Genomic DNA, 22,918 nt, shown 5'->3' with positions numbered 1-22,918 from the left:
CTTTTTAAGCCAAGAGAAAAGTCAGCCCGTAAAAGTCACTTCACTGTGACGGATCCTTTGCAGTGAAGCGAAGTATAAATTCACAACACGCTGCTGAGAGTCCAACACAAACACAGTTTGTACCTAACTGAGTGCATCTTCACTTTCCAGACATTTTTCAAAGACAAAGACCACTGCTGCTGCAAGTCTGTGATACATTGAGGAGTGAATGTGCTTCTGGTTAGCAAGGCTTTGGAAAACCAAATTAATGTCAGCAAATGGCTTTTCAAAACACACAAATTACATTTTCATCTGACAACCCTTTGTCTTTGGGTCAATGTCACTGTGGGCCAACAGGGATTTGTTTTACTAGTGCTGAAACAAGTGAAGTCAAAGTTTAGAGCAATAAAAAGTTTTTGCATTGCCCCAATTAGGGGAAAAAATGCTCCTACCTTGAAACAGATTTTACATTGAATTTATATGACTTTTCTTCTGTTTATTGTTGACAAATTAGTTTTAAGACTTAAAATAATAAAAGCTATTCAGACTGGATCAAATAATTGCAGAAACAGACCTAATGCATGTCGTCATTCTGATTTGGAAAAAGTCTGGAAAACCCATTAAATCTGCTTTTATTGTACATGTTATCCCAACTGCAACAATACACACATATAAAAAAAGCATTACCATGATATTAGGATAAAAGTCTGATAGTCTCACAGTAACCTTATTGGAAAACGTCTTCACAAAACCACTAACATATTTGAAATCACCACCTACTGTAAAGAGGCCACAAACACAGGGAACCTACTGTGGGTTGAGTTGTGGTTACCTCTCCACACAATTTTTCTATGTTTGTTAGAAAAATCACATCTGCTAAAAACAGATGTGATTTTAGCATTCTGAACAAGACATACCAATAGGTAAAAGCTAACCTCAGCTTTGAGGAGTTGAAAAAGTGTTGAGTTAAAACCAAATGTGCTCTGACAACAGATATATCTCTGCAGTGCCTCTTCCTCTAAGGTCTGGTGGTGGCCTTTAAATATTTTCCATTTCCAGATGGAAAAGTGAGAAGCTTAGATAGCCACACAGGTTCACGGAAAACAGTAATCATTTAAAATAAAAAGCAGATTGGTCCTTTTTTTCCTCATGTCCTGTCAGCATTCACAAGATGTTATGAAAGATCCTTAGAAAACCACCAGAAACAACAGAAATTCTGCTGCAAGGAGATGTTTGAGCTTTCACAGCCTTGGCGTGACACAAATCACCACATTATCTAGCCACAGAATGTGAAAAGCTCATTACCACACAACCACTGCTTTTTATTTAGCAATAATATAAAACCACTGAAAGAAAAAAACACACGATAACTGCTGATGCATTCATTTTTTTGTAAAACTGTAATCTTCTTAGGAACCTAAAATGGATTTTATACACCTATTATGAAGGGTTGTTAGCCCTGATGCTCTGCAGTAAGAAGGTCCTGGTTTGGATTGCCAGTAAGGTTTCTTTCTGTGTGGAGTTTGCATTTTCCCCTTATACATTATAAATTATACTAAATTATATTAAAAAAGATCATCAAAAATAGGTTTCTCAAAAAATCATAAAGGAAACAAAACCACAAAAAGACAGACAGATAGTTTGTGCAGATAAAATTACATTCAGGTAAAATGCAGTGAAATTTAATTAGCAAATGGTATTTACTTACCTGCAATACAAGTCTTTCTAATATTCCCATAAATGTAAATTCACTCAGATAGCATGACCTGTATGTAGTTAAATAATACATACTGCATGTAAAATATTATATAATCTGCACATGACATTTCACAAAGGTTCAATTGAAAATAGTTACCTGATAAAATTAACATAGAATAATATGATCGCGCTAAAATATGCAGAGTGACATTCAGAGAGTCACATTTTTTAGCCATGTAAGCATTAGAGAAGAGTAGCAGCCACTTTAACTTCTCAGATGGTGTGTGGAACGGAATATGAATAAGATGAACATGTCTCGAAATGTCTCAAAATCACTTAACAGATTGTTGTCCTTACAACTTGATTTTGAACACTTACCTTGTTCTATGATAATAAAAAAAACTATTGTCATTTGGACAGTGGTGAAGGTACTAAAAGCAGAACTGAAAACATAAATCTTGAGTATAAGCTCTGCTGACAAACCAAATGCAAGTGTTGAGTGCCCAAAAGTCACAGTTGTGCCATGTGAATATTAATACGTTTACCCTCAATGAAAGCAGCAGCATCAGAGCTAGTGACAAATACTCTATATTTCCAAAATGTTTTTAAGCCCAAATTCATCTTATTAACTGTGCTTTGCAAAAGTGTCTATACCTCCTTGAACAGAACAGACATTTACACTTATGTCTGCTGGGCGTACTGGATGTTTATACAGTTTAGATGGGTCCCCTTAAGATACAGAAGAAAGTTTTAACAGCATACCTTGGATCCAAATCATGCCATCTAAATGTTTCACAAAACCTAGAAATCCTTTTCCACCTTTCAATGAAATTTAAAGTCACACACCGTTATCTCTTCAGGTTATCATGTGGCAGTTTTGGATGAAGCTCATCTTGGTCTGGATATCCTTGGCAACCCCGGTATTTGGCCAAAGTGGAGACAATGATTGGGGTTCAGGGTTTGACATCTACCCTGCCTTAATGGCCACCAGTGACACGTTGGAGGCTGCCGGTGATGCGCCTGTGAGTGTGAAAAACAACTATCTCTTAACCACGCCGTCACCGCCCCCCTTGCTACAATTTGAACCCCAACCAGATAACTGTTCTGTCCACTTCAGCACTAATGCAGCTGTTTCAGCTCAAAGGCTGAAGGCCAGGAGAAAGGAGCTGGACCATCTGCGGGCTATTCAGGGTGGAAACAAGGCAGTGGTGGAGAACTTGGAGCAGTTTGTGGGGGCACAGCTGGGAGATCAGAAATATGAAGATGTTATTAAAGAAAACATTATAGGCATCCAAGAAGACTATAAAGGCTGCAAGGAGCATTTGGAGAAAGCTGAAGAAGACTTGAAATCCCAGCTGGAGGGAGATGGCTTTGCAGGGATGCAGAAGTGAGTACTGTTAAAAGATAATGACTAATAATAGATGGCCATCAACAAGCTTCTGGTCCAATTCTGACTTAATGTTTGTCCACTTTTCTTACCAGAATTGGTCGAGATAATTGAAATAGATTGGTTTTCTGCCACATACCCAGCTTTTGAGCACAGTAGACACATTTTTAATGCCGTTGAGGTTGGGACTTTGGAAGGCCATTGAAGGCCCTGTTGGAACAACCATTTGTGTCCCAAGTTTTGAATAACAAGCTCTTGAATTAAATAACTCGAAGGTCATCCTCCTTTTTCATTTTTCATCTACTTTGTACAAGGATTAAGTATTACTGGTAGCAAAACAGCCTGATGCCATCGCCACCATATTAGACAGTACGAAAAGATTTAGGTGAATTTAGGTATATTTTTTATTTTGTATGTTAAATTAATGACATTCTTGACCGTGATAAGCGAGTGTTTGTAAACTTTTGACAGAAACTGTATGTTGCAAAGACTACACATTGATAGATCACTGTTTTTTAAATAAACCACGTATCATAGCACCTTTTTGTGATAAACAAAACACAGCATCTCAGTACAAAAAACTTATAGCATTTGTCAAGCATGGTGGTGGAGGAATTGTGATTTGGGCTAATGTATGTCCACAGGGCCTGGGCATCTTGTGATCACTGATGTACTTTTCTGTAAACAGAAGTATTCAAGCATCAAATATAAGGCGATCTGTCTGACAGATAACACTTAGCCCAAGCTGGATCATCAACAGGACAAACCTATAGCAGAATGACTACATATTCAAGGTCTTACAATGGTCTAATTAAAGTCCAGTCCTTGACCTAACAGAGGTTAGCTCTTTTTGCGTGAGACCTAAAAAGAGCTGTTGTTATTTTGTGTACTTGATGTTAGATTAAGATCATTTTAGAAGTGACAAAAGATGTCCTGAAATATAAAACACTGTGTACGTGATATGACTGTATCATACTTTTTTTAGTATTATAGTCTGTCTTTTCAATTACAATAAAAATCTATCATATTTTACCCCTGAATAATATACAGTAGGTCAACAGGGATTCCTTCACCTACCTTCCATGTTCTCATCTCTTTTCCTGCAACCTTTTGTTTTTGTATTCTGGAGCAGAGTAAGAGAAGAGTCTGTGGTCTTTGAAGAGACGCTTCGTGCCGCAGCAGACATTGCCAGCAGGTTGGAGAGGTCATCACAAGCCCTGCATGCTTCATTTTCTCGGCAGCTGAAAGACATTGTCAGAATCCACCACTAAGAAAATTATGAAAGGAGTTTCAAAACTTCTCAGATGTCAGTTTCCAATAAAATAATAATAACAACATGAATGGAGGCTGGTAAGCTGTTTGTCCCCAGAATGACAGGCCGAAATACTTTTGTGTTTTTGTTACTGAGAAGCAAAAATATGTGTAGTTAAACCTTAAGCAGAATCATAATAGTTACGGCAATGTATTGCTGAAGAAAAGGCTAAAAGCAGGGCCTAAAACAGCAACTTGTGAAATATTATCTTTGATTCAGGAATTCTTTGTGAAATAAAATTTGCAACAGTATGTGGTGTAAGTTTGAGCCAAGTCTAATATTGACGAACAAAGTAGGAGAGAGTTTAGAAAGCAATTATAATGACAGGGTAGTCTTCAGCAAAGAAGAACATTTAGAATGAGAAGAGTGTTCACATGGATTATGTTGTTACAACAACCAAAAAATGGGGGACAGACAATGGATAAATGAATGGGAGTTCTATATTCTGATGCTTGGTTTGAACTTTATGTTGTTGTCTTCATTACATTAACATGTTTTATAAAGTGGCCAGTGTATATATATCTAAGAACCACGATTTACAACATATTTACAGGAAATGACTATATAGTGCTTAGGTATATGTGTGTGCTGGAAATCCAGTCACCACAAAACCTTATGCAAAACCTCCTCTTAAACTGTGCATGGCTTCACTTAAAAGCCAAGTTGCTAATGGCTAACTAGTAAATCAAAAAAAGATTTGATCTGGATGGATTTAGATGGCATCATAATGACTGCAGTGCCTTGCAAAAGTATTCATACTTGTTAAACTTGGTCACATTTTCTCATTTTAAAACCACTAATTTAATGGGACTTCATGTGATAAACCAAAAAGGGGTTATACCAGTTTTCCTGTTAGAAATCTTTAAAGCGTACCATGCATTTGCGGAAGAAGTTGCTCGGGTCCGATGAAACCAAAATCAAACCATTGGACCATGCAAAATGCTATGTATGATGAAAAACTAATACTAGACACCACCCTGAACACACCGTCTCCATGGTGAAACATGGTAGTGGCACCATCATGCTGCTAATTGGGCCTACATTTTCAACCAGAGCTATGATGTAATGGTTCAGGTCAAATTTGTGCATTGGAATGGTGTAGACAAAATTTAGACCTAATTCTGAGTGGGAAAAATCATAAACTTTGATTTGTCCTACAGGTAAACAGTATTTTGTGTTGGTTCATCACCTAAAATACACTGAGGTTTATGATTTTAGCATGACAAAATGTGAATAAAATAAAGAGGTATTAATAATCTGCAGGGCACCGTGTGTTCATTGTTGCTAATTTAATGCCAAAATAACTCTGATATTAGGATAAGGACTTTAATTTTGAGGGGGTTTTTTTGTTTCGTTTTTTTTTTTTTTTATAGAGAATAAAAAAAAAAAAAAAACAGCACACGTGAGAAGCTGTAAAAACATGTTTTCCTATACTTTTCTGGAGTAAGAAAGTACCAGTCAAGGATAAACCGGTTGTGAAAGGATTCTTCGGGGTCTCAGAAAGATTGTGATGTTGTCGAGATAATAATGCATGGGTGTTCCAATGAAATCATCTTTGTATCCTGTTTTCAAATACCATTATAGTTTCTGTGTTAGTCCTTACGTTTGGAGAACTAACATATCCCCAAGAATATTAATTCACTTAGTCTGCCCTCTAGCTGCTTTCCACAGAAATATCCCACTTGAGTTAAACTGCGTATCTTTGTGTCAAAGAAGGTTGAATTAATAGTGCGACTATATGACATAAAACTACAATTAAACAGTAGTGTTTTTTAGATTAAAGTGGTAAAGTGGTATTTCAGTTTCCTTTGCATCACAAATGTATGGCAAACTATGAGGGAGAGAAAGAGAGAGAGCAAGAGGAAGAGAGAGAGAGAGATGAGCAGGAGGAGAAATAAAGGCACTGTCAGAGGTATCCTACCAGATAAAGACGCATGTTTCCTGCTGGTTGGATCTACCTCTGTCCAGATCAATATTTTTTTCAATCATTATAAATTAGGACGAGACAGTTTGGCAACGTGCGTAAAAATGAGTGTGGATTTGGCACCGGCGCAAACCTGGACAACACTCCGCGTCTTCTCATGGTCAGGTTTCTAAAACAGCAGCTTTCAACCACCACAGCAACACATTTCAGTGGGGCCTGGAGAAAAAATTACCCATGCTGAAAGACGGTACAGTAGTTGGGTCGGAGAGCTTCTCCGCCCTCTCCTCTCCTCTCCCTCTGATATAGCAGCAGTTGTTGTGCAGTTGTCTTGATATGTCTTCCAGCTGCGAAGATGACACATGTTTCTCTCACTGAGCGGACTCTGACGGACGGGACCTACTGCGCTCTCCTTTCTGATCAAGTTGGACTTATCTTTTCCAACAGAGCGCAAAATGATTCACAACCACCTGTTCCTGAAAGAGACAGTCATCATCTGGACTCTACTTGCGGGTCGGACAGGTAATCGGTTCTTTACTTTAATATAGTAGCCAACTCCACAGTTACAAGACAACAGACTGAAAGCATGTGAAGTGCAATTATGTTTATCTGTATTTATTCACAATAAACGTCCCACAATTCTACTGACGCTAAACGTCTCTAGTTTCAGTTAAAATCAATCAAATTACATTTCTTCTTTCTAAAGGCGTTTCCCTCAGTCTCACAGCCTTGTCTGAATTAATGAAATCTTTAAGCATTTTTTTTTTACATATTTTATGTTGAACCTATTTGTAAAATTTCATAAAACTCATGTCGTTTTTTATCTTCTCATCTTATGAGTTTGGGTTTATGATTCCATATTCATTTATTTATAAACCAATAGGGAAATATTAAGCAGGTTTAAATTTGGAGCACCTGCCCCTTTATGGCCCCTGCACCTTTTAAAGCCAGTTTTATTGTGGCACAGTTGACATAAAACAAAAGACAGCAACAGAGATTGGGAATTAAGTCTAGACAGCCACTGCAATACCAATCAATCAAAAATGCTTGAGACCATACTAGGATATCCTTGTTAGAATCAATGAAAGACAGTCATTCAATTTTAACTACTGGAGAGGATCAATTAAGGCTCATGATATTAAAAGTTTGTCATAATTTATTGCAGATCTAACAGACCTCCTGAATTTCACATACATTTATCCAATTGTAGCAGTTTGTTTTCTCTAAGTTAGATGTGATTGCAGCCACATACAGGGTTAATATTACTTTCTCCACATGCTGTATGTATTTCAGGTTACAGTGCAGATATTTAATTCATTAAAAAATATGCTGTTATTGGTTTGTCTCTTAATTGTTCCCTTCAGGTAAGAAATGCTGTGTCAGTCGTGGTTTACAATTGATTTAATTTATTTTAACAGGGGACATTGCACATTAATGAACATAAATCATTCTGTCATGTAAAAGTACCAGATTTAGCCAAAGAGGCAAATTTGTATTTGCAATTAAGGAGGGTTAATGGTATAGATCAGGTTTAAAACATTACATTGCATGATTGTTAAATGACAAAATACTGAGGAATTAATCAAACATAACATAAAAAAGTGATAATAACATGTTTAATATGTGTACCCCTCCTCTCGACCAAAGAACGCTGGAGATAGGTACAAGCTACGCCACAACCCTGCACGAACAGGCTGGTTCAGGCTGGATGGATGATGGATGCTTTATATGATACTGTCACTAATCTACGTACAATTGATCACAGATTTGATTAGTTACCAACAACTGTTTTTGGGATTTAGAAAACTGCCATAAAGATTTATCGTTACTCAATTTTGTAAGTATACCCATGTGAACTGCCCTATAAGAGAAGGCTGACTGTCCAAAGACACTTTTTCTACAGTCTCCTATAGTTAAAGCTCTTGTGCATTGATTTTTAGTTTGATTAAGAAAATTATTCAGTGGAGGAGGGACTAGAGCATGCAAAACTTTATATACTAGTAAAATATCCAAGAATTTAATCCTGTTTTCCTATGATACATTTTTTAACTAGTTCAAATTCTGCAGTGATAGTACTATTTTTCCAGAATTTCTAAAACTTGTTTATAAGTCTTTCTATTGATGGTCATGTAAACTGGGACCAATGGTAAATGATAAATGGCCTGCACTTCTATAGTGCTTTAACTAGTCAGCGGACCCAAAGTGCTTTACGCTACAATCAGTCATTCACCTTTTCATTCACACGTAGACAGTGGTAGGCTACATTGTAGCCACAGCTGCCCTGGGGCAGACTGACAGAAGAGGGGCTGCCATATTATCGGTGCCACCAGGCCCTTTGAACTTGTAGAAGCCTTTTCGATATAATGAGATTCACAGTAGAGCACAAGAATGTTATTTTTATTTATTTATTTAACCTTTCACTTGAATGCACTAACAAATAATTTGTAGAGACTTGCTCAATAAATGCTTGAAAAAAACATTTAAAGTTAGCATCTTCCTTCCCCGATTTTCCATTTAACTTTTGCAGTGAAAAACATAGATACGTGATCTTGAGCTGGTTCATTTGCCACTAAGCCAAAGATCAGCTCTTTGACTTCTTGCCCAGAACGTGTTGGATGTTGTTCCTTTGCAAACCTTCTACTATAAGCACTTGACAGGCCAATTTCACCAAGATCGCCTCTGGCTAAGGAAGCTGCTGACTCGAGCCTCCAAACAGGTCAGTGTTTTATAAGCCTGGCCAAGAGGTCTGGCTTGGGTCCAGCCTTCTAAGCCCAGTTTGCTGGATTTTGAAGGTGTCATTTCATTTCAAGACTCCACTGCCAGGAAGGTCTTTGATCTATGGTAACCAGGACCCTTTCTGTTTAGCCCTACATCTGGTCTTTCCCAGAAGTGTCGGGCCTGTCAAGAGACCAGATAAGCCATCTTATGACAGATATACTGTCTGAACAACATGCGCAGAAAAAAAACAAAACTTTAAGCACTGCATTTTATTGGGGAGCAGCATTTGGCTGTTAAAAGCCAAGCCATGATGTTAGCATTAGCAGTAAATCTCTGCATCAGATTTACATGTACAGCTCAATACAGCATTTAGCTTTTACGACAAGTGCAGCTCATTAGGTTGTTTTAAAGTAACAGGTTGTTAAAATATGCAAAATTGGACTAAAACCTCACCCTCAAATAGGTAATGTGGTGGCCTTGGGTAAGCTGCGGCATATGCGACCAGACGAATATCTTATTTAATGATCCAAAATGGTGGCAAACTCCACTGAGTTGCAAAGTCCTCTGCACTATTACAGAAAAATGCAAACATAGTGAGGCTTTATCTAAACTGCAATGGCATCCCAATAGATTATGGCTGTGGACTGTTTAACTTACTATTTTAAATATTTAATTGTAATGAAATATTGTCTAGTATTTGCTAGTATGCTGAATTTTAAATCAATGAGGAATACAATAAAACTAAATAATGAAAGAATACGTGTATCTCCATTTCTTTGGGGTGAAATTTAATAAGCCATGGTGCATGATCCATTGTAAAATGTCAGACTGTCAATTTAAAGCTTATGTTTTAACGCCAATGAAGTAAATGAGAAATTTAACAGTCTTCAGTTGGTAGAGTTTGACGTTTTTTGCAAAGTAAGGGCTGCTGTTACTCCTCCATACCTAAGCTAATCAACTGTAGAGCTGTAAAAATATAGTATCAGGCCTTAGGTGCACTAATAGTCAATGCATTTTCCACGGAAATTCATATTTGAAACCCTTTAAATGAAATGCACATGGATTACTTTAAAATTCTGCTTTGCAATCTGTTAGTACAGTGCATTGCAAAAGCATTCATACCCCTTGAATTATGTCACATTTGTTTATGTTAAAACCAAAAACTTTAGTGTATTTCAAAATACAAAAAAAAAAAAATAATAATAATAATTTTATTTGTATAGCCCTTTACAATAACCACTAGGTTAACCAAAGTGCTTTAAAGTGAGTAAAAAATAAAAACAAAAACACAAGCAATAAAACAGCTTTAGGATGCCCGATAAGTGTACCGGGAATTTAAGTTCAGCACCCAACCGAACCTCCACGCCCTATAGGTCAATAATATGTAGGAAAAGCTTTTGCTGCAATTATTGCTGCAAGTCTTTGGGAGTGTGTTTTTAGCATCTTTGAACATCTACAAGCTGAAATGTATGCCTTTATGTGCAACATATCTCAAGCTCTGTCAGATTTGGTAGAGACTATCTGTAAACATCTATTTTCATGTCTGTCTGATTGCCAATTAGATTTAGTTCTACATTTGTCTGAGCCAATCCAACATATGACTTCTTTGATCTAAACCGTCCCATGCCATATAAGGTTGTTGTGGTGATGGAGCTGGACTCAGACAACACAGGCGAGGGCTCATGCTGGTGATCATTGTTCATTAAGAAGATGATTTCCACAAAAGTGGACGGACTAACAGAGAACAACTGGAACACAGAGGAACTGGCCAGATGTAAACAGGAAATGGAAAGCAGGCAATGATGAATGGACACAGATTAACCTAGAATCTGGTGGGGAGGTGAGGAGGCTGATAGGCTTTTAACTACCGGGAGAGTTAACGAGCGGCATGAGAACCAGGGTGACTAATCAGGGAAATGTTGTGCAGCTGGTAAGAAGCAAATCAGGGAAACCGAGGGAATGTGACTAATAAACAGAGAATGAACACAGAGGAAGCTGAAAAAACATTAAAAAAGGAATTAATAACACAAAGGAAAAATGAAAAAAAAAAACGAAATCAAGAGTCTTAACCAAATAAAGGGCAAGACATAGAAATAGCATAGAAACTCCACACAAAGAAATGAACTAGTAAGGAAAGACCTTAAAGTCAACAATAAATAAATAAATAATTACAAAAACAAATGAGAACCAAAAACACAACATGACAGGTTATGACATCCTATTTTAGCTGTGACTGTATGTTTTGTGTCATGTCCTGATGGAAGGTGAACCTCTGGTTCAGTTTCAAGTCTTTTGCAGCCTCTAGCAGGTCTCTTCTAGAATTGCCCTGTATTCCCCAGCTGAGGATAAGCTTCCCAACAGCATGACACTGCGACCACCACGTTCCAACGTAGGGAAGGTGTGTTCAGGGTCCTGTGCACTGGTATTTTTCTTCCACACATAACATTCAGCATGTAGGCCAAAAAGCTCAATTTTGGTTTCATCTGACCCAACGCACCTTCTTTCAAATTTACTGTCTCCACTACCTGGTTTGTGCAAAATTGTATATGGGACTTCTTGTGGCTTTCTTTCTACAAATGCTTTCTCCTTGCCACTGGGCCCGGTGTGTGTAGTGCAGGAGTAATAGTTGTCCTTTCAACAGATACTCACACCTGACCTGTGGATCTCTGCAGCTCCTCCAGATTTTTCCTCTTAGCTGCTTCTATATATAATGTTCTCTCAGCTTGGCGCACCGGTTTATGTGGACAACCATGTCTTGGTTTGCAGTTGTTCTCTTCTCTCCTTCTACTTTTGGATGGTGGACTGAACAGTGCTCTGTGAGATATTTTAAGTTTGGGATGTTGTTTTAGAACCCATATGATGTGTTCCTTGGTCAGTGTGATGCTCTTTGTTTCTCATATTTTCTAACAAACCTCTAAGGCCTTCACAGAACAGCTAGATTTATACTAAGGTTAAATTACACACAGGTGGACTCAATCACAATAAAGATATCTGATAACAAATGCATGCCTTGCTATGCAGATAGTTGTTTGGAAAAAAAAGAAATCATGCATCCTTTTCTTTAAACTTTACAATTATGGACTACTCAGTGTTGGCGTGTCTTATAAAATCCCAATAAAATACAGGCAGGTTTGTGGCTGAAACATGGTAAAATAGGAAAAAGCTCAAGGGCTGTAAATACTGTACTGTACATGCAGACTATCTAATTCACTCCACTGCTGAAGCTGAAAACACTAACTGGTAATGCTCACATGCTTTCTATCCTTTAGCAAAATACCACAGTGACTCAGCTTGTACCTGTTGCTCAAATGAAGAATTCATTAAATAATCTACCTCACTGTGAAAAGCCACAGATTCAGCTGAATAACAACTTGGAGATCATGTGGCCTGCATGGTGTTTTTGTTAATGGAGAGCATATACTTCATCAGTCTCCTCCTGTTCAGCTAGAGAGGGTTCCAGCAAGCAATCCTCATGTGGAGCTCAGATAACAAGATCTGTCAAGACATCAAAAAAGCTGATAACACTTTGCAGAGAGACATCTTAGATGTTTAATGTAGGCTTCTGTGATGAAACACCTCCATGTCCCCAGCTTCTGAGCTTTCTTCCACAAGCCACAATGTGATGCCAGCCAGATCAACAGCTATGTGTTGAATGAGGATTATAGATTGTAATGATAACAAAACACCAATATGTTATCAACTAGTCTATTTAATTGGTATGTTTGTGTAAATAAAACATTGATTTGGGATTTGCATAGCATTTAAGGATTTTATTTACCGTATTTTCCGCACTATAAGGCGCACTTAAAAACCTTTAATTTTTTTCAAAAAATGACAGTGCGCCTTGTAATCCGGAGCGCCTTATATATGGATCAATTGGTTAATTGGTTGATCCATACTGGTTGTACACGGCGCTCTGTCAAAATGTTTCAGTACGACTGGTAAACTACAAAGCCGCACCGCTTGCAGCATTACGGCTACCGTAGTCAGGGGCGTCGGCGAAGTAATAGCGGTAAACACCTGTACTGTGCTTACTCCTAGTCCAACACCACTTGTGTGTGTATAACGTTTGAATGTACTGTTGCAGGAATTGCCTGAACTATATGTGATTAGAAGCTCAGTGTGTGGGGTGTATGTTTCGTGTGTGTGTATGGAAGATGTTGACATTACTCCTCCGGACAGAGGTGGCGCTGTGTGCTGCCGTAGCTGAGAATCAAGAGTGAAGGAGTGACGTCGGTATTATTGTGTGTGTGGGGTGGGTAGAGACGGCGACCGGAGCAGCGGTGTATGAGTCTGTAAGCCCTGTGTTTTTACGTGCTGCAAAGTCATTAAAAAGAACCCCGAATCTCGTCAACAACTCAGTGTTTTGATGCTGTTTCTTCATGCTCAACTCAGCAACGTATGAGTGAAGGAGTTAACCCCGAGGAAACTAGTAACTTCGGCCCTGGAGAAAGCGTCTCCCCTGTGTTATCAGACTACAGTCAGGGGACAGAAACAGGAAAGGTTAACAGTACTAACGTTTGATTTAGTGCATCAAACTGTTTCTTTTACGTGTTTACTGAATCAGGGAAAAGTTCCCTTTCACGTTTTAATTAACGTTTGATTTCAACTTCAACTTCATAGACTCCAATGCATTCCTAACGTGCGGTTGGTTCTATTCAATAGATTTCTATGTAGAGGAGACCTTACCATGAGAGTGAATGGAGTTATCAGAACGCTGGTTTGTAGTGTATTAATAAAGTTTGACTGACTGACTTATCTGACTGTTTTGTTGACATTCTCTTTAGCACAGCTCCATCTAGTGGATGCATAACGCAACCCCAGTCAAACGTTTGACTGCAGTAGCTTCTATTCTATGCGCCTTATAATCCGGTGCGCCCTATATATGAAAAAAGTTCTAAAATAGGCCATTCATTGAAGGTGCGCCTTATAATCCGGTGCGCCTTATAGTGCGGAAAATACGGGCAGTTGAAAATACCAAATAAATTATTATATGTGTTTATGAAGTTCTAACAAAAAGAAATTCTGGTTAAATAAACAACTTTTTTTTTTTACCACAGTTCTTGGTCATGTCAAGACCCACTCACATGCTGAAGATGACCTCTTCAAGACACTGTTCTCTGGTTACAACAAGTGGTCAAGACCTGTGCCAAACATCTCTGATGTGGTTATTGTCAAGTTTGGACTGTCCATTGCCCAGCTTATTGATGTGGTGAGTTTAATGAACAGATTATTTGAAAGAATTAGTGAAGATAGATGTGGTTGTTAAAGTATCCAAACACCATCGCTGCTTAAATGCAAAATATTTTTATCAGAGAACGTTAAATAGATATATCTAAATCGAGGAAAGCAATTAGTGTCTTATGTTAGTGTCGTATTCACAAGTGACTGTTCAGCTACAGACAATGTTAAAAGAAAGTTCCGGGGTTTCAATTTAGAAATTATTAAAATTGATTATGAAACTATTTAAATCTAACTTCAAACCAAACTTGAACACAAAATGGAAAAGCTTGTGAATGAAGTATATGTCAAAAACACTGGATGTGTACAAAATATGTAAATCAATAAACTTTAAAGATGTTCTTTCTTTTTGCCATTACAGTTTGTTCCATCACTTATTGTCATGAGATATAACCAGATGAACTAGATTTCATGCCTATCTCATTTAGCCTATAATACTTTGGCTTTACACTGACATCTTTACCTAATTTCAACTCATTTGTTCTCTCTCTTCTTTTTTTGCCTTTTAGGATGAAAAGAACCAAATGATGACAACTAATGTGTGGTTAAAACAGGTTGGGAACTTGTTATATCAAACCTTTTAAGAATTGTTTCTACCTTCTATCACCAAATATGTAGTGAGATAAAAAGTCAAGGATCACATCATTCCCTGTATTTTCCTCCCAGGAGTGGAACGACTACAAACTTCGTTGGAAACCATCTGACTATGATAATGTAACGTCCATTCGAGTTCCATCAGAGCTTATATGGGTACCAGATATAGTCCTCTATAACAAGTAAGTCTAACATATTAATAGTTTAAAAAAGCAAAGCAAATCATTATAAACAAACCTTGAAAATCCCTTTCTTTTCTGCTCATATTCTCAGTAATGTTTCTGCTATGTAGGGATTTGGACTTGCTTTTCAGCTTTTAGTAAAACGTAAAATGATCTCGTCATATTTCAATAATCCTAATAAACAGTTATGTTACATATATGGCTTAAAGGCATACTGGATTATATAGTAATAAGTACACATATTTTAGTTAAAAGCAAGATTTTCAAATAAATGGAAAATAATAATAATACATAATAATATATGTTTTTTCAAAATTTTTGAAAGGTGTGGGGAGCATTTGTATTCAGTCCCATTTAATGATCCTCCCGGATGAGCATGTAGAGACAGTGGACAGTCACTGGCGTTGACTTTGCAGTAATCCCTCATATTCTAGTTTATATAGTATCACAACCCTCAACATCATTCTATAAGCTTTATTGCCATTGTCAAGCTCAGGCTTATTGCAGACTGAGAGCTATAGGTGCCAGTCTTTAAAATCACATTTTTTATTGCAGCTATACACATGTATGGTAATATGGCTTTGACTTCCTATAGTGCAGGCAGCATTTGTTCTGACAGAAACAGACATAAAGTAGATGTTTTTTTCCCCCAGTGCAACAATTGTTTTGCAGGATTAATATCTGCACTAATTATTAGTTTGTCTTGTCTAAACAATAACCTTAAAAGTAAAAACCTCTTAATCTTTTTTATTCATATTTACTTTAGGATTTTTTTTTATTTCCATGTTACTTGTTTTTATCAAATAATATTTCAAAATGACATTGTGAACATCACAAACCACACAGACGTAAAGCTGTATATTCAAACTGCTTGTTTTAGCAATTTAATTCAAATGTCTGAAATTTTATTTTCAATTACTCACTTTGCAAACCAAATCTTGATTGGGTTTATGATGGGTGTATGGTTCCATCTAGTGGCATAATGAATTAATTGCTGTTTACATGTTTACCTTTATTTGAAGTGCTTCTGTTATAGTATGTTGGGGCAAGTTTCTACATTTTTAAATGCATGCAGCCTTTATGAATACACTATGCCCATGTTAAATCAGAGGCAAAATCCAGCATTTAGACTTGACTCCCTGCACCTAAAGTCACCTCACTGAGATGATGGAGCAAAAGCTCCATCATCAACCTGCTTAATGATGGAGTTATGCTCCATTGAGTCTGTTTAATCACAGTCTGTCAGCGAAATTAAAGTGGTTAATGTGATGAAAAGATAGCAGCTCATTAGAAATATTGACAGGGTTTTTAAATGAATAGCATTATTCACCACGTAATTTTTGCCACAAGTTAAAAGTACTTTTTTGTGTGCTGCAGCCCATTTTGCTCCGAATTTGCTTCTAAGGAACTAAGATGTTGAGTTTGCTTTGCAACATTTTTCCACTAGTGCTGATGGCGAGTTTGCTGTGACCCATATGACCAAAGCTCACCTGTTCTACACGGGTAAAGTACGCTGGGTCCCGCCTGCCATTTACAAAAGCTCCTGCAGCATCGACGTCACCTTCTTCCCCTTTGATCAGCAGAACTGTAAAATGAAATTTGGCTCCTGGACCTACGACAAAGCCAAGATTGACCTGGAGCGAATAGAAAACACTGTGGATCTCAACAACTACTGGGAGAGTGGTGAATGGGCCATTATCAATGCTGTGGGAACATACAACACAAAGAAATATGACTGCTGCCATGAGATCTACCCAGACATCACCTACTTCTTCATCATTCGAAGGCTTCCTTTATTTTACACAATCAACCTCATCATCCCCTGCTTGTTGATTTCATGTCTCACTGTTTTAGTTTTCTATCTGCCCTCAGACTGTGGTGAGAAGATCACTCTTTGTATCTCAGTCCTTTTGTCCCTCACTGTGTTCCTTCTGCTCATAACCGAGATCATACCCTCCACATCTCTTGTCATCCCTCTCATTGGCGAGTACCTCCTCTTCACCATGATTTTCGTCACCCTGTCTATTGTCATCACCGTATTTGTGCTAAACGTGCACCATCGCTCCCCCAGCACTCACAAGATGCCACGCTGGGTCCACTCCGTGTTCTTGGACCTGATCCCACGCTGGCTGTTCATGCGCAGGCCAGCGCCTGACGGTCGGCGCCGCAGGCTGTTGCTGCTCCAGAAGGAAATAGCAGCAGAGCGGCAGCAAATGCAAATAGCAGGGTATGAATCAAGCCGCTGCATCAGCACCTCATATACCTGGATGAGAGACGGAAGCACTCTGGAAAACCCAGAGAGAAGCTCTTATGAGGATTTAGAGCTCGGAACACTGACGTCATACTTCTCCTTCCGGCCCCCCTCTCCAAGACCCCCAGGTTCGACTCCTCCACTGCAACAGGAAAAAACCCAGAACAGCCAAAACTTGCAAGAAGGTGCTACAGGATTAAACAGAAAGCCAACTGGAGCCAGGTTTTATTCAACCCAGAAGCCACCTAAAGGGGACAGTTTAGTGTCAGAGTCACCTTTAATACTTTCGCCAAGTGTAATGCGTGCATTACAAGGGGTTCACTACATCGCAGACCACCTGAGGGCTGAAGATGCGGACTTCAGTGTGAGTATTGCTTGTTATATCTACCACAGTACTACTATTTTCCTGCTAAAACATGCTAAGATAGATAAATCATCTTAAGGTAACTAATAATCAAGTAATCTATCATCAACTAGCTTACAATACAATTTTTATTATTCAATAGTTTGATAAACTGTGTTCCTATTTGACAAAATATAGCAAAGTATACATTACTCATCTCTTTTAAAGTTAACAATTTTCCTCGCAGTGCATGATAAAGCTTGCGTGTTGGAGACTGTAGCACCCGATCTCGTGACTGGACTAATTGTCTGGTGACCTGACTCAGATGATTTCCAGCTTGACCACTACAGACCATTAACCAGCTAGTTTAAATCTATAAAATCATTTTTCAGTCGCTGAATGTTCCAATCTTGGTGCTACCTGTTTGCGCCAACAATAACGCTCTTCAGTGTGAACATTGCTACTGAGGCAAGAGGAGTTCATTATTTTTAGTATAGGTGAGGTGTCTAAAAATGAAGCCAGAGAAAACACAGAAACTATAAGATTCAGATTATTGTTGCAAGTTTTCCACAAACCACCTCAAAGCAATCGTTGATGCCTGTTCAAGCATATTCCACAAATGCTAACGATCATATTAGAAGCATTTTGCTGCCATTAGTAGTTATGCCTAATTTTGCTGTATTGCATACTAAATGCTAACATTTATATATTTTGTATACTACAATCAAATTAACAATTTTGACTTCGAATATGTTTGTCAACAAAAACACAAATAGATTGTTGTTTTTTTTTTTTTACATAATTGTGAATAAATTCAAGAAGAAAGGGGTTAAAGCGGCATATCAAAAATAGGTAGCCTGGAGCAACTTCACTCACAAGTTCAGATTTTGTCCATGTAAAACGTGAGGTATGGTAGATTTTATTTGATTAAACAAAAATATTTATCTGAGGGGGGTGGTAGGAACAGAGGATGTATTTCTTTTGATGTAATTGTAAATTTTAATCATTTTACAAAATGTAAAAAAAAGTAGTTTAATCAGCTGAAACTTCAATTTCATGAAAATACCAGAGGGGGCTGAGGTGGACCATGTGGGGGTGTGAAAACCCCAAAAAAGGATGTCAGCTGCAGAAAATAATCAATATGAAGATGTGTCAAAGATAGGACCTTTGTTTCACTCTTTTATCTGAACATAGATGAGTAAACTCATACTCAGCTAAACAACATTTATTGATGGTAATGTTTCTCTGTCTCATGGAGTCAAAACACAAATATGAACGCAGGTCTTGGCATCCGCTGCTGCTGGTAAGGAGTCGCCACTAGGTATTGATCAACCAATACGAAGCAGATACATCATGTTAGGCAACCAATAATAAGAAGATAAATTCTATATTTTTCTGTGTAGAGAGCAAGACCAGAAATGTCAAAAAACTATTACTGTAGTTAAACCATCTCCTGACTGAAGCTGATTTCACGTTCAAGGTTTACTGACAGGCAATCGTACAACATTCTTTTAAGCAGAACACCTATTAAGGTCATGAAAACATTTATTTTTTTAAGATACACAGTCCCATTGCTGTGGGTTAAGGGGTTTTTATGACTAGACCTATGGTCTGTCAAAGACAATTTAAAGGGTCTTTGAGGAAAGCAGTTAAATGTTTTTAAATGTCAGATGTGTTCTCTGGACTAGAATAAATACTTTAATTACTAGGACTTTTGGGGGTTAGACTGAGACTGTTCTAAAACCACAAGCAACTTGATGATGTTTATACAGGTTCAGAAAAGTTTCAACAAACGTTTGACACCTCTTAAACTTATGAAAGCCCTAACCTTAAAACATGTAGAAAAATTGCCAAATGAAGAAGATTGATTTAAAAAAAACAACTTTTTTCGTTTTACATTCACTGAGGTACAAAAAATAGATAACTCTTTGGCAAAAGGTCACTTTAGGGAGATTTTAGGTTATTGAACTAATAGTAAAGCGTAGGCATACATTTTCTTTTTGTGACTGCTTAGATGTATCTAAAGTCGTATTAAAACTCCAGATGAGAGTCAAGACCAAAGGTTTCAGAGAATAGGTCCTTGTGAGATGATTGATGCTCGCAGTTTGCAATAAACCCTTGAAGGAAAAATTGAGGAACGGTTACTAAAACGGACAGCATAGTGTTTGAGAATATACTGCAATGCTTAAAGTAGTTACTTAAAAAGCTAGTTTACAAGCAAAATAAACCTACCTCATAAGATTTTATTGATTTTCTTTCCCTTCACTTTTGCTCTTTTTTTCACAGGTGAAGGAGGACTGGAAGTATGTTGCCATGGTCATTGATCGCATCTTCCTGTGGATGTTCATTATTGTGTGCCTGCTTGGGACAATAGGCCTTTTCCTACCCCCATGGTTGGCTGGCATGATTTAGGTTTTTGTGGCAAAGTTTAAAGAAAAAACTGAAAAAATATTCGTCTACTGGACTCTGATTTGGTGTTATTCAAGCTTTTATTAAATAGTTCATCTTTTGTGGGTTCGGATGTCACCTAGCCTTACTAAACGTAATGAGACCACTGACATTTTAATTCAGATTCCCACCTCTTATTTTAAAAAGTGATTATTCTTTGTAGCTATAACGGCAGCTATGGGATCTAACATGTAGTTGGTCCGATATATTGAATAGATTAAACCATCCAGATTTGACACACCTTGCTTTGATGGACTTCAGTAGTACTGCAGCAGCCTCAACAGCAGAATCCTAACAAAATATTCACAAATATACATGGATGGGCCATTATGCAACAAATGTTAATTAACCTAAACCAGTTTGTATGTGAACCAATGAGGTGTCAGTGAAACATCAAATTCTGTAACTGACCAGAACCTGTGATCCGACTTCTGTAGGTACCTCGGTTACTCAATCTTGATCAATGTTATCACTGTTACTGTCATGAGGTATTGGACGTTGTTTTCGTGTTTTGTCTTAATCTGTTAGTTTGAATTGATTCCTGTATTTTGTTGTGTTTAGTTATTTTGCTCTGTTCAGTTATTTCTCTGGCTTTTCCCTGGTTTGATTCCTTCCCCTCTGTATTTGTTCTGTGTCATTTCAGCCATTTTCCCTCAGCTGTTCTAGTCACGCGCCCCACACAGCTGTTGATCATTCAGTAAAAAGACTCACCTGTTCCATCCTCCCAGTGTTTAGGCTTCGACTTTCCACTCATTCCTCGTTGGATTCTTGTGTTATACCCCATGAGGGTTTTGTAGTTTGCTCATGTTCAAGGTTCTCTACTATACTAGATAAATAAATATGATGTTTTTTAATCAATTAGAGAAAAACATGACATTTAGCAAAAGAATCTGGTCATTGAAATTGGTGCATCACCAGAGTTAGTTTGGACTTAATCTTTTACAGAGGATTATCTTTTTTCCTGTTGTAGCACTCAGCTTAAAATCAGTGTCACTTTGTATATTTGGTCAACAGTAGCAGTTGTCAGTAACTAAGTAGGGTGGGTTGGTAAACCATCTAGGCTGTCTTCAAGGCTTAATTTAATGATTAAATGTTATTTTAAGGTTATCTAATGGTCTCAGCAGGATATACATTTTCTTCAAACGCATCTTCTTCAACAGTCAGCTATTCTCTGGAATCAAAGCACTGATTTTTATTCCATTTTATAATAGATGATATGATCCTTGTAAATTCAGCATAGCTCACTTTGAGAGTAAAAATAACATTTATTTAGCCAGAGTATGAGGCAGATTCATTCAAGTTTGATTTACAACCCATGAATTTGACATCACGTGTTTTGGTTTTATTCGTAGCCAGTAATGAGTGACCAGACTGGTTACAGCAACAAGGTTTGAGCAGAAATGTTAATTGCATTGCCTTTTGTTACCATAATTACGCTTATTATGAATGGTTATAAAATAAAGAAACAGAGTAAAATTAATTAAATTCTGCTTCTCTCTGACTAGAAGGCATTTACTGTATGAAACTGTATATAAAATATACATGGGAAAACCACACTGGATGGGCTCACAGATCCCTACAAAAAATGCTTATAATTAGTTTGATGTAACATAAATGTATTCATGTGAGAAAATCAGGGATTAATCTGTTAAATTTACCTCTGTGGTTATCATACTCCTGTCCTACACTGTGCTTCTTAATACACACTTATAATAAAAATTCAAGTCAACACTAACACTAACCTCTTTCTCAATTTAGGCAAATATTTCTAAATAATTTATTTAAAATTTTCTTTTTTTAAAGTGGTGTGGCTTTCTATAAGATGCACACTTCACAAATCCACCTTTATAGAAGAGTGGCAGAAAGAAAGTCATTACTGAAAGAAAGCCACAAAAAGCCAGTCTGGATTTTCCAAGCCATGTAGAAGACACAGTAAACATGTGGAAGAAGGTGCTCTGTATAGATAAGACCTTAATTAGTTTTTTTGGCTTTCATGAGATAAGTATGTGAGGCAGAAAACTAACACTGTACATTACCATAAACACATCATCTTCACTGTGGAACATGGAGGTGCTAGCATTATGCTCTGAGGATGTTTTTCTTCAACAGGAACAGCGAAACTGATTAGAGTTGATGGGAAGATGGATGGAGCTAAACACAGGGCAATCCTGGAAGAAATAATGTTGAAGACTGCACAAGACTTGATACAGGCAGGGGTTCACCTTCCAGCAGGGTGAGTAACCTAAAGGTTCAGCCGTAGCTACATTGGAATGGTTTAGATGGTTTAGAGCTTATTCATGTGTTAGAATAGTCCAATCAAAGAGAAACATGTACGGGAAAATGCAACGTTTTAAGGATATCCAGCCAACTATCTGGTATAAAAGTAATGTGGTATAATAATAATTAATAATTAATTTACACTGGCATATATTTTTTAAAGGTCTTTGTGGTGCTAGTGGCCTTTATTCATTTGTAGGTGGACAGGAAGAATGGCAGAGAGAAAAGGGGAAGACGTGCAGCAAATAGCCCAGGGTTGGGAATAAAACTGGGCACAACTGCAACCTCTCCATATGGGGCACCTGCTCTACCACTGAGCCATGGGGCATCCAGATGTTTCTGTCTGGATACACTAAAGAGGTTACTTTGTTACGCACCATAACCTACCACGGTCCACTGCAATGTAAAAAGGGTCTAGAGGCTTTTCTTCTAAAACTGAGCCTGAAGACATGCTCAAAAACTATAATCTCAACAAAATCTGCATCTAAAACCTTTGCTGCCCAGTCGCATCAGTAAACATGTTACAGGCCAGGGCACGTAATAAATGACAAAATAAAGAGAGAGGTG

General features: G+C 37.6%; 2 protein-coding genes across 3 annotated transcripts in view; both read left to right on the top strand.

Moving 5' to 3' along the window:
- The window catches only part of si:ch211-142k18.1, a 42,666-nt gene extending 38,261 nt beyond the window's left edge, over positions 1 to 4,405 (top strand). For both annotated transcript variants that reach the window (XM_047388549.1, XM_047388548.1), the window contains 2 exons: positions 2,538 to 3,064; positions 4,197 to 4,405. In XM_047388549.1, coding sequence (XP_047244505.1) covers positions 2,544 to 3,064; positions 4,197 to 4,335 — 660 coding nt within the window. In that variant the 5' untranslated portion in view covers positions 2,538 to 2,543 and the 3' untranslated portion in view covers positions 4,336 to 4,405. The remainder of the gene's footprint in view (positions 1 to 2,537; positions 3,065 to 4,196) is intronic.
- A 1,855-nt stretch (positions 4,406 to 6,260) lies between these two features.
- On the top strand, positions 6,261 to 21,575 carry chrna2b (cholinergic receptor, nicotinic, alpha 2b (neuronal)). Its single transcript, XM_047387635.1, has 6 exons — positions 6,261 to 6,819; positions 14,076 to 14,227; positions 14,766 to 14,810; positions 14,923 to 15,032; positions 16,480 to 17,647; positions 19,913 to 21,575. Exons 1-6 carry the CDS (start codon positions 6,753 to 6,755, stop codon positions 20,036 to 20,038), a joined length of 1,668 nt encoding a protein of 555 aa, XP_047243591.1. The 5' UTR covers positions 6,261 to 6,752; the 3' UTR covers positions 20,039 to 21,575.
- The last annotated feature ends 1,343 nt before the right edge of the window (positions 21,576 to 22,918 follow it).

This window comes from Girardinichthys multiradiatus, chromosome 15 (genome assembly GCF_021462225.1).
Source record: "Girardinichthys multiradiatus isolate DD_20200921_A chromosome 15, DD_fGirMul_XY1, whole genome shotgun sequence".
Classification (NCBI taxonomy): domain Eukaryota; kingdom Metazoa; phylum Chordata; class Actinopteri; order Cyprinodontiformes; family Goodeidae; genus Girardinichthys; species Girardinichthys multiradiatus.
This window is presented reverse-complemented; position numbering and strand designations above follow the sequence as displayed.

What these genes read in the sequence shown, in the direction of transcription:
- chrna2b (XM_047387635.1), top strand. Translation starts at nt 6,753, where the DNA reads ATGATTCACAACCACCTGTTCCTGAAAGAGACAGTCATCATCTGGACT. An exon ending in TTGCCCAGCTTATTGATGTG is followed by an intron (nt 14,228 to 14,765) that starts GTGAGTTTAATG and finishes TTTGCCTTTTAG; the next exon opens with GATGAAAAGAACCAAATGAT. An exon ending in CTAATGTGTGGTTAAAACAG is followed by an intron (nt 14,811 to 14,922) that starts GTTGGGAACTTG and finishes TTTTCCTCCCAG; the next exon opens with GAGTGGAACGACTACAAACT.